Below are 15,001 nucleotides of genomic sequence, written 5' to 3'. Positions count from 1 at the left end.
TGTTATAGAAGTGTCTCCACTAGTGTCTCTGATATATTCATTTCTATGGTCCCTGCTCCAAGGCTCAAGTATTTGTCTTTTTTGTATGCCTTTGAAATCGGTCTGCTAAGCTTTTTTGCACCTAACCAAAACCAAACCAACCCAACCTCCCTCCTTCCTTTTCTCCGGTTTCGAGTTGTGTAAGCAGGCGGTGAATCGGTGTGTCTGTAATTTACACGGGTAATTATTATAGAATGCAGCCGTAAGCAGTTTCGTCCATACTCCCTACTAGTTTCTATTCTAGTGAAGCCTAGGTGCTTGTAACGCCGTTTGATATCAAGGAACAACGCCGATTAATATGGTAGTTTACACTTCAAGTTTGCGCTCCCTCGTCGTGTTGGAATTGAAGAACGTTCTCAAGGGAAGAGCATTTTGGTATGGATACGTTGTTTTTATTTTCTTGTTAGGTAAATAACTTTTATCAAGCATAGAAGTAGAAGTGTTTTTTTCACCTAAGCTGTAATTTAGTGCCATTAGAATTATTTGTCCTAAATTGACATTCCCGGGGAAGAGGAAGTTTATAACTTAACCATTGATTGGTTTCCTCATTATTGGTCGGCTAACAAAAACAAGGTAGGCTATCCTAAGAAAGGGGAATTTACTTAATTTTGTCTACAGTTAGAGCATACTCTGTAACGAGATCTGGCTGTAGAGTAAGTTAGTTTGTAGTTGGCTCCAGTTTTACTAGACCTAGACCCTAGTAAAAGTTTTGTGTTTAGGCCTATAGAAAGGGCTTAGTAGGCTAGGCTAAGTTACTTAACTTAGTACCTAGGCTAGAATTTCCTTCTATCTGAACAATTATTCTTTCAAAGTAGGCATCAGCATGTGTCAGCTAATTAAAATTAACCCTAGCAGTGGACAACGATCGTATTACGCTTGTTTGCCGTGACGCCTAGAATTGCCACTAGCGTAATACGATAGTATGGGCCAAATTTTTTCAACTGTAAAAAACCGCATATATTTTAATCACTCTGATGTGAACAATATAGGCTAAGTATTCCATTCGAAAGATCACATTCTGAACTTTCCATTACCACTTAGATAAAATCCATTGGTGATTTGGCGGGATTTGAACACGGGACCAAAATCCCACGCTTTAACCACTACACCAGCTCGATCCCCCACAACATAGCCTACACAGTATCCACATTGATTACCTACATACTAAGTTAAATTTAGATATGAAAATGCATGGTCGTCCAATTAGCGTGTTTCCTCTGTGCCTTCCCTTCTCTAAAACTAAGGTAAGACCTATGGACCAAATAAAACAATCTAACTTAATTATTTAGACAGCTTGTCCTCTGGTTTTATGACCAAACAGCCTAAACTTAAATAAGAACTCTGTTGACCTATACAGTGGTTTGCCTGTCAATTAACTTGGTGAAAAATAAATAAGTCAAAACACAAATTATATTCTCCAATGTATGATTAGTTAACACTAGCACTCACTGTTATAAATACAAACCCCACATAAAAAACAAGCCAGATTTTACAATGAGAAAGTCTGTGTACCTGTGTCAGTCTATGATTACTGTCCGCGAGAGTAAAGAAGTCCCTTGGGCCAGAGCGATACGCAGCTATGTTTGGAGGGTAGGTATCGCACACTATTTGCAGGCGCTAAGCATCTGAGTGCCTCGCCTCAATGTCCGTCTGTAAACTGTTAAGTAAACATAATTACTCATATCTTTGTTTTGGTAAGTGGATTATCATCATGTGGTCACGTCATTTGATTCAGTGCAGCTCGTAAGTTTGCGTATTGGAGTTCTGTTTTGTTTTGGACAGTCCTGGCAGCTATGGATTTATGGATTTAACAAAATGTGGTGCTACTATACAGTGGAGAGAGGGATTTAATTAGACGGGTGATCGAGTGTTGTGACAATGAATGTAAAGACAAAAAGTGATCAGTGCCGATAGAAAAGGCAACAGAACGTGCCGCAAGCTATTGTAAAATGTCAGAAAAAACTATTTAACGAATTAGAAAAACCTGCAAACAAACTCCGGGTTTTGTAGGTAGAGGTATTTAAAGATTTTCAAACGCGTCAAAAATCGGACGATTTTTAGATTTTCAAAAATTTATAACTCAGAAACAAAAGTCAAAAAAATCTAAAACTTGGTATTTTTCATATTCTCTAATAGGATAACTTATAAAAAAATTATCATTGAATTCTGTGATTTCAAGTTCCAGACCATTGGTTGATTTCATATGGAATGACCCATGAAAAACTCTGTACACTCGGGAAAAAACGCAAGAAGGCTGATCATTATTTAAGACCCACTTTCACTCGTGTTTTGAACGTTACTTTTTAGAAAATTTAAACAGTTGATGAAGCAATACCAAATATTTGTTTGTTTACGTCGTCAAAATCTAAAAAAGACGAGCTGTTGGCCCGTCCTACGTACGAGAATCGAGCAGTCCATTAAAACTGTATATATAGTGTATATTACTAATTCAAGCATAGTTTAAGTAGTTCAAAATTTATAGTGACGAAAAAGCAGCCAAGATGAATTAAAACATGTGATCACTGTTATTTTCCCAACCTTTCCTCAAAAAGTCGAGTAGTAGAATAATTTGCATAAGCTTTCTTTTGAAGATTCGTTAGCTTCGATTCGTATACAGCAATGGTCATAGAATCTTACTTATTTCTTATAATCAACGACAAAATAACAGAGTAAATAAACTAACCTCATAGTTCTATAGGATATTTTTTATTCAACCAGCTGTTAGTTGTAACAAATTATATTGCACTAAAACAAACTAAATATTTAAAAGACTGCTCAAAAAAAAAATTAGAACATCTAGTATTTTACTATGTATATTTAAATAAACTCTCATCCTCTTACCGAATAAATAAACGTATTAATGATTATAGCATTACACATAGTATTAATAAGTCAATTCTACGTATGTAATTTAATTTTTATCCAAATGCTCAATTTGTATCGAAAACGCCGAATGTTTACAGCTGTTACGTTAAGCAAATGGTATTAGGCCTATAGGCCTACCAAAAGCTAGAGTAGCATGTTAGCGTCGGCTGCTAGACTTTTTAAAATTTAAAACTTAATAAAAAAAAAAACTGTAACCTTAAACTAAAATTATGGCTTTGACATTCCCTAGTTCTAAAAATTACCTTTCTTTCAACACAAAAACCATGAAAATCCGTCAAGTGGTTGATTCAGAATGGTGAAATAAAAAAAACCCTGTCACGTTTTTATATTATAGATAGTTAACATTCTTTTGCCGTAGTAAATAGGTAATGTAATGATGGATTTTCGCAGGTGATCAACATGGAACGAAAACAGGTTATTTCACAGTAGTGTAGCGAAAAAAAAACTATTATCTGTTTTGAGAGAAAGGATTAATTTTTAATGGATCGAATGGGCACTTCGGCGTATTTTCAAAGATATGGGGTTAAAGTGGAAGAAATGCGATTCCAAAAGAAAATGTTTGATTGAAAGGCCTGACATCATTAATTGGAGGTTTAAGTATTTGCGAGAGATGAGGAAGCTAGGGGAACAAAATTAGAAAATTTTCTATTTGGACGAAACTTGGATGGGCAATAATTTAACGTTCCAGAAATGTTGGCAAAGTGTAGACGTCGATGGTGTGTTACCTGATATGAACGCGTCATACCGCGTGAAGAGTGAAGACGGCTCTAATTGTCGCGCAAAACGTTCAAGCGTAACGCCTTCAAACTACGAATAGGCCGGAGCTCAGGGGACTTCTTTACTCTCGCGGACAGTATACATATAGTCCTAGGCCTACTCATTGTAAAAAGCAGCTCTCTGGTTTTAAAAAGCCATCTAGCAGACCTGTTTTGAAGGACTGGTATACTCCACCACTCCAACATCATCGCAATATTATTGGTGATCAGGTACCTTGATTTAAGAGTGTGGCAAAACTGTAGATTATTGAAGTGACAAGTCATATGTACTTTCCAGACTAGTTTACTTGACTCGACTAAGTGCCCTCAACTTGACTCAAATTTGACTAAACATGGACCGCGCCCGGTTTCTCTTAGTGGACTCGAGATCAACTCGAGTTGTTGGATGATTCACGTTCGACCAATGGCGTGATTATTTCCCGAGTCAAACTCACTATGAGGAAATAATGTTTTAGTTTTACGATTCAAGTTAGCTGGTTTCTTATCAGTTTGACATTCTCAGCATAAATTTTAGGTTATTGTAATAGCCTAGATTAACAAACATAAAAATGAAACTGAAATAAAATAAATCATGCTCAACTTAAATTTAAATGGTTAACGTTTCAATGCACATAGGCCTACACTTCTATAGGCTACAGCTAATAACAAGAAAAACATGGGGAAAGTTACAAACTACAGAAAAATAGACCTAAAAAAAATAATAACCAATGATAGGCCTATTACAGTACGGTACATACGTAAATGTTAGCAATCTAGGCATATTTAAGGATGTTAACTTGACTAGTAAAAGTGGTTACTACAAAAAGTATTAAAGCTTTAGTCCGAACGGACTCCAGGTAACTGTAACTTAGTTGCAAAAGAATGTTGGAATGACTAGCCACTGACTCATACCTACTGATGTTTGTTTTCTCCACCCCTACGTTATTCGTTTGCCAAAACAAAAAGTAGGCCTACTTAAGCAATTTCGAAATTCAAATCAGGCGCGCAACTCGTAATCCACCAATGGGTTGCTAGTTTCGCAAGTCTGACTCGCTTTCAATGGCGTGTTAGTTTCGCAAGTTAGACTCGCTTTGGGCCAATAACGTTTTAGTTTTGGGAGTCAAGTCAAGTTGGCTAGTTTCGTGTCAGCTTGGTATCTCCCAACGAGTTTATAGTTTTAACTATAAACCATTCACAATATTTCTAGGCGGTTTGAGTGGAAGTATTCCCACCACTTTTTTACTTAATTTATATTGCAGCTGATTGGTGTTTTGACGAATCTCAGCTGTTGAGTTGTGTTTTAACGGTAGGATCAAGATGTGGAGCATGGAGGGGATAGAATTCTTCCCCTAATCTGCCTAAATTTTGTGAATGGAGTATAGGTAACTCAAACTATAATAAAAATAGTCAACGAACAAAACTCAGTTTTATCTGCTCATTGACCTAACCGATTCGACCCGATAAATATGGATGATGCGTTACATGACATCCAATGATATAAGTCAGTGTCAGGACGCCCAAAAAAATGTTTGAGCTGTTTTACGACGTCCAATACTATAAAATATTTGATTGTTACACAACGTTCAAAACTCACCATGTCCAAAAGTACAGTAACTGCAATAAACATAGTCTTTCTACAAGCTCTGGACATCATGAGATTGGTTGTCGTGAAACAGTGCACTTTACACTCTTAAAAAAGTAGCAGTTGGACCACGTCCTAAAGCCCTACCAGTTGCACGATCTATTGGGCGTTGTGCAACTGGCAGCGGCTTTGGACGTGGTGCTACTGCTAAGTTTTTGAGAGTAAAAGTGTGCTGTTGCACGATGACCAATCCCATGACGTCCAAAGCTTGTAGAAAGAATATAGGCTATGTTTCTTGGAGTTACTGTACTTTGGTACATGGTGAGATTTGGACCTTGTGTAACAGACGAATAGTTTAAAATATTACATGACCTGACCCACAATACTAGCCTATGTGCATAGACATTTCATTATACTTTTCAACCATTCATCCTATTATATTTTACGAATATCATAAGTTGGAGAGACCTACTAGGTTAGCATCACAGGTTTGTTTCATAATCACTCACAGTTTGTTAACAATTGAATAAGAAGTAGCCTGCCTACGTTCTAACCTGGTTTAGATTGTAACTACTCTAAACAAAGTTTTGCTAGAGTCGAGTTCCTTGCGTTTTAGTTAAGGTTGTGCCAGCTATGCTTTATATATCTGTTGCAGTTCCCATTTTGGAGTAGAGCCCATAAGACTGTGGCTTTAGACGCATGATGGGGATCATTGTGGCCTTTCTTTCTTGCAAAGGCCACAGTGCTGCCTGGGTGAGCTATCCTATGCATGATTCAAACATTGACGTTAACTTACTGTGACCAAAGTCAAAAACAATGTATTTACAACTTGACAATTGCTCCTAAAAATGTTTGCGTTTATTAGAACGGTTATTGTTTTTAGGCAGCTTTTTTCTTATAAATACCATTAGGCCTACATTTGATCCTTGCTGAAATAAATCTGCTAACCCAAGAAGTTTCATTCTCAAATTATATTAATCCCCGTGGAAAAATATAATTTCAGTGCTGCAAAATTAATCTGACACTCCCCCACAACTTGCTTCTCTATCACTTTGATGATTACTTAACTTGGCTTGAGATTATAGACTATGTAAAATATTGATTTATATATTAGTTTTTGTGCCTAAAAATAAGCTGTGATATCATTCTTTATCTAAATTGTTATTGTAGTAAATTAAGCTTACGATTACTGGCCGAGCAACACTCTTTTCAAATTGAACTAGTTGTAGTTCTTTTCATACAGACCTATTTTGTTAAGTCCAAATTCAATTCATCAGATTATTGCTCTTGAAATCAACAAAATATCCAATTAAGTTAACACATGTCACCAAACAAATTTACGTAAAGTTTTGCAATATTTGAAACCAGCCAGTTGAAGTTTAAAATAGGATATGTTCTACTTGTTTTGTTTGTTTTGAACTCCAATGTAAAGTAGATGCCCTTACGTTCTTATTCGTTACGTGCAGAATTCCAGAGATTTAAATAATTAATACCTTATGACTCGAATACAGCCGCAGTCCTGCTTTTTCCTTTGCCGCATAAACTAAAAAGTCACAATCTTTTCTTATAGTTTTGTTATTTTCAGATTGATGTTTTCCTTTTAGTTTATTAGTGTAGTATTACAGTTAACACTTAATGTGGCGTTTTCAAACTTCCACTTCTATATTATCTTCTAAGGTCCTGATATTTTTATTCAGATAAGGGTTTGTCTGCCTTCAGTCTCGTTATGTATTTTGTGTAATATGACATATTAAGTTACCAAGTTTCACATCAAAATGTGGGTAAAGTGTTTGGTATTCAACTTTAAATAGTCACTGTACACAAATTGACACAACACAATTTACATTCAAAAACATAGGCTGTAGAAGGCGTTTGAAAACACTTTGTTGCCCACACTTATAAAGGCCTTATAATTAGGATCTGTTTCAAATTAAAGTGAGACCGATTGTAGACAATCTTTTAAAAGGTTTTCTTTATCGTATTATCACTGTGTAAGATGGTGAAGACATCTGTTTGAATATCATAGGCTACACTTTCCTCTTAATTTGATGTCAGACTAATAGGTCTTTTGCCTCGTAACTAGTAATCAATTGACTACATTACAGACTGAAGGCGGACAACCCATGTATTAGGCCTACCTATTGAAAAACAGACTTAACAATAATTGAACAGTAATTTTCCAGTGAGTCTTTTACAGAATTATACCAATTTTGAAGAGGGGTTTAAAAGCCAATTAACTTCACCCATTACAATTCTTACAATTCTTCCGGATTACAATTCTTCCGCCTTTTCTATTGTTAGATTCTGATCAATTAGTTACATAAATACCAAAAGTTGCTCTTATAATTTGTTTTCTTGTCAGTGTTGGGTGTAGTGTTTGTGTACATGGTGTTGCATATGTATTAGAGATTGTTACATGTTGTCTAAGTAGCGATGTTGTTGCAGCACCAGTGCCAGGAGTACTACAGTTGACAAGCCTGATGTCAACTACCACTATGATATTAAGGAGGTCAAGCATCACGAGACCATGGCCAAGGAATGGTGGGACCCGGCTGGAGGAATGAAGGCCCTCCACGCCATGAATGACCTTCGGTGAGCTGCGTTTTTAGTTGTCATACTAGTCAGTTTACATGTGACTGAGACCGTGGCGTCGTCCTGTAATCAAGCTACTTAGAGGTCACAAATTTTGGATATTTAGGCATCATCTGTGGGACTCCCTGGTGTGGATTAACGTCCACACTAGTGAGTACTACGACTATCCGCAGTACTATCCTCATAATTAGACCAATTCATAAATTACAAGGCAAAAATGTGGTTTGGATTTCTCTATTAACTGTAGGTCCCGTAGTTGCCACTAGCTGTATGGGCTAGTCCTGTCTAAGGAACATGTCGGCCTTAGTCAGTAAAGACTACAAGATCGTGCCACTCATTCTACACTCATCTCCAATCGTACTTGGCTTACTTACTTACTTTCCGTGTCCGGAAATCAGACTTTGCTTTTATCCGAAGATAAGATTTAACATGTAGGCTACCTCTAGACTTCTAATTGTACCTATATAGTACCTCTAGACTTCATCTTATAAAGTTTATGTTTTAGTTTATTATTACTCTTATCGATTAGCTGTAAACAGCACTAGCCTCAATCAAAGCGAATCTTCAAACTTTATATGTTTAAAACCAGTTTATAAACCTCTGATATCTTTACAACCTAAGACAATATCCCCATAAATATGTTATCTTTTGTTAAGTTGTGCGATGGACTAATAATGATTAGTTATCTCATATTTGTTAGCTTTACCATGTTTGTATTCATACATAATTGCTCTTTTATGATATGATCATAGATCCTATTCTTTTAAAGCAAAATGATGTACGTTGTTTTGTTACTATTTTTTAATATGAACAATTTTAAACTTAGTAGTGCATTGTTTGGATTGTTTTTTCATTGATTTTACTAAATTTAGGCTGCCGTTAATTAAACAATTTCAAGACTGAACTTGACTCAAAATTTAATACTTTCAATTACGCTAGTCCATTTACTAAAGATTAATTTGTTTTATTACTGTCCTGTTTATAAAATGTGTAAAATTTTAGTGAAGAAATACTTTTTTTAGATTATTGAAGAAATCAATGTTTTAGACTGTTGAGTAATCTGTAGTTACATGTTTCAATCTCCCAATCCAAGAAACATCTTTTACTTCGATGTTATTTTTAACTCCCATTCTGATTCATTTATCAAATCGAGCCCCGTTATTTTATCAGTTGATCCGCTCAGACAAATAAATCCGCAATGTCTGCTAATGAAGCTAAATTACTCAATCGACCGGAGGTGTTGCACTAGTAACAGCTGTAATTATGACAGAATATTGATAAAACTAATTGATTGGCTGATCTCACTTAGATAAGCAAAAATTATAATTCTCATATGAGATAAACACGTGTTTTAGTCTTGACATTGGTTTAGTTGGTTTTAGTCTGTATTTCTACTGACACATGGAACCCTGTCTGAACGGATTTTGTCGCAGGATCCCTTTCATCAAGAATGGACTGGTCAATTCTCATCGGCTGAAGGCTCTTGAGGTGAAGAACAAGGTCAAGTTTCTGGAAGGAGTGAAGATTTTGGACGTGGGATGTGGTGGAGGAATTCTATCCGAGGTATCATGCCATTGTACAAGGTTTTGTAAATAAGCTTAAGGTAACTAATCAATCCTGTATGTATTGTAATCAAATTTATTACCAATAAAGCAATGCCAAAGTTCACCATAATTCCGAGGTTAGTAAATATCAACTTCTGCATTAGTTGACAACATGAACAGATTACTTGGGCAAACATTGTATATTAACACGGTTGCGGAAAGCGTTTGCAAAGATTCAACAGTTAAAAATTGACGATTTTAAGTTTTTGCTGTAACTTTTGAAGATGGTCACGATTTTTCTATAGCTGTAGAAGATATTCACTTTCTCGATTTTGCTGTTATTGGAAAACCTGGATTTGTTTTTTTGAGTGTTATTTTCACAGGTTTTTAACACTAGGTTATCCAATCTCTTTTTTGTTCTTCATGTCAGACTAAAATCTGGTTTTTTTTAGAAAGTATTGTTTAAAAGAAATTACAAATTGTTTCTTATGAAAACTCAAAGCTTTGACGTCTTGAATTTTTTTATAGCAATGACTGATAGATACAAATTTTTGTATTGTAAATAAACGGTAAAAGTAAAATAATATAAAATGTAATAATGTAGGCCTACAGATTTATGATATAAAATGAACGTATAACCACATTAATTGAATTTTGAAATAGAACATTGGTTAGGAACAGATATCGGTAATAAGAAAAAAAATGACCAAATGAGCAATTAAATTTCAGCTTTTAAGCTTCAGTTGCATCACTCTTTCAACAGCCTACTTTGAATTCAAACCAGAGGATACTTTTTTGTACCTTGTACAACTGTTAATAGGCCTACCTTTTTTACCTTGATAAAACATTAATTAAAATACTACATTATTAAAAGCGAGAGCATCACCATCTGCAATCGCTGCAAATCGTCAATTTTAGTTTGCGAAAATAAAAGCTCGGCTAAGCTTGACCCGAACATTTTTCTGGCCCGAATTCAACTATTTGAAAATATGGGGGACCCACAAACCTCATACAATATGTACTATCCGTAGGCGCTGGCCAGACTAGGAGGGTCGGTGACCGGTATAGATCCTAGTGACAGTCTGGTGGGCGTCGCCAGATCTCACTCCAAGTCTCTACAGAACGCTGAGCCTCCTACCTACGTGGTCAGCACAGTAGAGCAGCACGCACACCAGGCCATGGCCACGTACGATGTGGTCGTAGCGTCGGAGGTCATAGAACATGTCACCGACAAGGAGTCCTTCTTGGCTGCCTGCATTGCTTCTCTTAAGGTGAGGAACACGTGCGATTGTGATTGTTTAAATTTATGATTTTTACAGCATTGGCATTTATTACGTTTTTTGTAAGGGAATAGTTCAAACCTTGTTTTTGTTGTATCTAGTGTTGGCCTTTTGTTAGATAAGTAGGCCTAGTGAAAAAGTGGCAGAAAGGTCTAGAATTGGTTCTGCAGGATCCAACCATCAGCCTTAAATTTTGAATTTGACTAATGTAGGTGATTTAGACAATAGACAAACATATTTTAGTGATTTGTTCAAGAAATACATTAGCATCAAGATACAAAAAAAAGATAATTGTTCTCGTTTTGGTTTTACAATAAGTATTTTATATAGTTTCTTTGGTCATTATCTTCTAAGGTCAAACAATTACTTGATTGAATACACTGGTTGATTTACAAGCCAGTTCTAAAGTTACTTTTTCAGTTTTTTCCTAATAGGTATTTCATGTTCAGTGGCAGGGAATTTAGAATTTTCCGGCCAATACATTATGATTTCTTATTGATTTTTTTTTTTAAAGAGGCTAGCGACCTTTTTTAACCTTGCATTTGCCCGTCCACATAGACAACCGATCTATGCGTGGAACGTATCCAGCAAAACAAGGGGTGAGCCGGTACAGTACGAAGGTGAATTGTACTGATAATTTTAGTGGTAGTGACCAGGATCTGAACCCACGATATCGCTGCCTTGGGCCCGAAGTCCGTGATGCTACCAACTGAGCCACCGACTCACCCACTCACTTGAATTGTGTGGTGGATGGGGAGGCTAAACACATTTACCTTCTGTTGACAGTTCCTCGTGTCTCTACAGACACCCGACTACAAAAAATTACTAGTACTAGGGATTTTTTTTTTTTTTCGTAAGGTGTATAGTTACAACTTGTTTAGCCAAAACTACTAACTAGCATCAGCAGGAGATGCAATACAAAGCATAAGTTATTGGACCAAATTGGAGTTTTTCGGTTAGAGCCTATAAAAAGAAAAAAAAAACACTCAAAACTTTAGGGACTCAAAGTTTAACATAAGAGTAATATAGGCCTACTCATCGGGAGGAATCGGGAAGAATCTTGAGGTCCAATGGGGGTCAATTACAAAATGAAAAATAAACTCAGACCTAAAGATATTATTATATTTCTTCCCTAATAAAACTTTCCTTAGTTGAAAATGATGTCAGTGACAATAAACAAGGCCTGTTACAGTCAAATTGTGTTTAGTGGGGTTTTAAAGTTGTTGCATTGCTTGTGCTAGGATCAACTCTTTACCAATCCAGTAAGTCTGCTGTCCCAAAAATGTTTAAAACCTCGGTATTTGTGCCTCATTAACCTTTACCATATGTATGAATAGTCAACTGTCTTGAGTATAATGGCGTTTGTCCAGCTTGTTGTGATCTCAACTTTAACAAGACTAGTTTGTGTTTATACAACTGTATATTGTTGTCCACAGCTTGGAGGGTCCCTGTTCATCACCACACCTAACCGCACCATAGCTTCGTGGCTAGGAGGCATCATCATGGCAGAGAACCTACTCAACATGGTCCCCAAGGGAACTCATAGCTACTCCAAGTTCATCAAACCTTCCGAACTATCAGTATTATGTGAGAAATGTAAGTCAACTCTTTTGTCTGTTAACAAGTGTACTGAACCAAAATATTTTTACTGAAAACACATATTACCTTGGTAAGATTACTGAGAATGAAAACTATTATCTGTGTAACGTCGTCTGAAATTTTAGAATTAGTTAATGAAATAACACTCATCATATGTTTCTATTAATTAATAGCGAGACGATCATCATGAAATAAAATTAATTTTTGTATCGTCGTCTGTTAGGGCGAGTGAGTGAAATAACACTGACAAACAACATCATGTTAATTAATAGTGAGCCTGATATAATAGAAATACATATAACCTACAGTAGACTCCCTCTTATCAGGACTCCTCGGGACCGAGGCCAGTCCGGATAACGGGTTTTCCGGTTAGAACGACGTCCCCAAAAACTTGTTAAAACGGACTGTTTACTGTGATATTCGACTTAAATTTAGGAGAGGTATTTAGACACGTGACCACTGGTCTCAAATCTTTCCCTTGAGAACAGTCGTTTTAGTACTGCCCACTTCCTGCCGATCTAGTCTGGTTAAACCAAAGTGCTGATACAAATTGTTCGGTTAAAGAGATGTCATTTCTGCCGAGTGTAGTCCAGTTAAACCGATGTCCGGTTAAAAGGTGTCCAGATAAGAGGGAGTCTACTGTATATATTTTTTCCCAAGGATGCTAGGCACAAGCCCGGGATGTATTTTCATTACTTCAGGTTAGACCTTCAAGCTAGGCGAGCCTTTACGTATCCGGTACCTTCAAGGTTATTTATTTTTAGTATTAATAAATAAGTGTAATTAAGGTCTAAGCCCCCTACGCTGTTAGAAAATTATTGTTTCTTATGTTATTTACTGGTACGGTACAAAGGATCAGTTTAGACTAAAAAGCAATTATGTTGCAGAAAAGATAACTTCATGTTGAACACTTTATTAACAGTCTCGCAGTTAATAATTGTATTCTATTTTCGTTCCAATGATGAATAAATATGTAAAAATAAGGTGTAATAGGCTTGTAAAAGAAAATAAAATAACCAAAGATAAACCTGTGGTTGTGAAAGAATGACCAGGTTAAACGTACTGGAAGGAGAAGTAATAGGTGACAAAAATAATAATATCTTTACACCTATTACTGAAAAGCAACTGACTGTTGCTGCAAACGGTATGCACTTGCAGTTCCCTTAGCATATAACCTACACTGTTTCGCAGTAAGTAAAATGCTATTTTTTAAAGCGTTTATTAACTTTTTTTCTTACATGATGAACACAAATTAACACTTTTTCCAGACGGCTGCAGTATCCAGCTTATCAATGGCATGTTTTACGATCCAGTCCGAAACAAATGGATGTGGTCACCAACAAAGACATTTATCTACTCTTTACATGCTATTAAAATCAAAGACCTCTTTAGATAGACTGATTCGTTTTGTATATAATTTTACATTAAGATGTTCTTGTTAACGCAATAAATATTTGTATTTGTAATAATAGTTGCATAATTCAAACTCCCATTAGATTGTTTATTCAGAAGTTGTCACATAGTGAATGTTTGGTCTATTACTGATATTCTGAAGGGTGTTCTTCTGTAGAGAAAATATCTCCTTACCACCTAGACTTATTTTCTGTTTTCAAAATTTGTGAACTGATATAACTGAAGGTACCTCCAATCTGCGGGGTCATGGGTTATTGGATTTTCTTGTAGCATTATCAAGCTTTAAGCCATAGCCATACCTGATCCACAGGCTTGGGTCTCTAGGGTAAAAGTCCTGAGGCCTAACGACTCACTGATTTTGTGTCACAACACATTTGTTGTTCCTGATAGTTGCTAATTGTTCAAGGAAGTGGTTGATTTTTCTTACATCTTGAATTATAATTTTAATTACATTAGCTGTTTCTGCTATTGACCAAGATTGCTAAGGGTACTTTTTTTCAACGACACTTTTTAATGACAAAACAAGCCTATATATTGGTATCCCTTTTTTCCTTGCTTCATTGTCGATCAGCTATGAATTGTTGCATACTTTTTCATGAGATTTGGTGTTATTGGGAAGCTACTGTGAAGGATAAAACATTAAGTTTTCCCAAGCTCAAAGAGTTGTTATTGCAAATGAATACTTTAAAAGTAACTATCTCATTTGGTCAATAAAGGTTTGAAATTAGGATCAGGTGTGATCCGAGTACCTAAAATCAACTTTTTATTGACTTGTCAAAAATGTACAAGTATGTGTAACTTGGATATTAAAAACAAAAAACATAGGCTTACAACACATAATCTATTTGAGCCTGGGAAACCCCCATTTTAAGTCTGATTCACAATAAATCCTCAATAACACTAAACATCAAAGATTAGTATGCAACAATGAACAATGCATGTAAGCTGGTTGGCAATTGATTAAAGAAAACAAGTATACCAATATATAAGCTTGTTTTGTCAAAAAACAGAGTCTCACAGTGCTTCTAATTTGGGTTGCATAAAAACACCATGTATAATATTCTTAGGGGCGGTTCACGAGCTCGGGACTATCGTAGTCCGAGCCCAGAATCCGGAAATAACCGGTATTTGGGCCGCGACTTAAAAAATCGGGTTCACGAGCTCGAGACTATATAAGCCGCGGACCAAACTGATAGGCGGCACACAATTAGTGCAGGGATAAAACCCGGTTTTAAAAGTTGGGTTCACGAGTCCAATTACAGATAGTCCCGGCTCTGATCATTAGTCCCGGTGGGTTCACGAGTCAAGTCC

General features: G+C 36.1%; 1 protein-coding gene across 2 annotated transcripts; it reads left to right on the top strand.

Moving 5' to 3' along the window:
- The first annotated feature begins 165 nt into the window (after positions 1–165).
- Positions 166–13,746, top strand: LOC128992281 (ubiquinone biosynthesis O-methyltransferase, mitochondrial-like). 2 transcript variants are annotated; one of them, XM_054415772.1, is made up of 6 exons: positions 166–414; positions 7,708–7,854; positions 9,288–9,417; positions 10,430–10,669; positions 12,115–12,274; positions 13,546–13,746. In XM_054415772.1, the coding sequence occupies exons 1-6, from the start codon at positions 338–340 to the stop codon at positions 13,671–13,673; spliced, it is 882 nt and encodes a 293-aa protein (XP_054271747.1). In that variant the 5' UTR covers positions 166–337; the 3' UTR covers positions 13,674–13,746. The 2 variants fall into 2 exon arrangements, with proteins under 2 accessions (XP_054271747.1, XP_054271748.1); XM_054415773.1 differs by lacking the exon at positions 166–414 and adding an exon at positions 5,926–6,015.
- Positions 13,747–15,001: the final 1,255 nt, after the last annotated feature.

Source organism: Macrosteles quadrilineatus, unplaced genomic scaffold (genome assembly GCF_028750875.1).
Source record: "Macrosteles quadrilineatus isolate MER2022 unplaced genomic scaffold, UCM_ALF_1.0 Scaffold_4__1_contigs__length_99947679, whole genome shotgun sequence".
In the NCBI taxonomy this organism is placed as follows: Eukaryota; Metazoa; Arthropoda; class Insecta; order Hemiptera; family Cicadellidae; genus Macrosteles; species Macrosteles quadrilineatus.
Note: the sequence above shows the minus strand (reverse complement) of the source record. Positions and strands in the feature narration are given on the sequence as shown.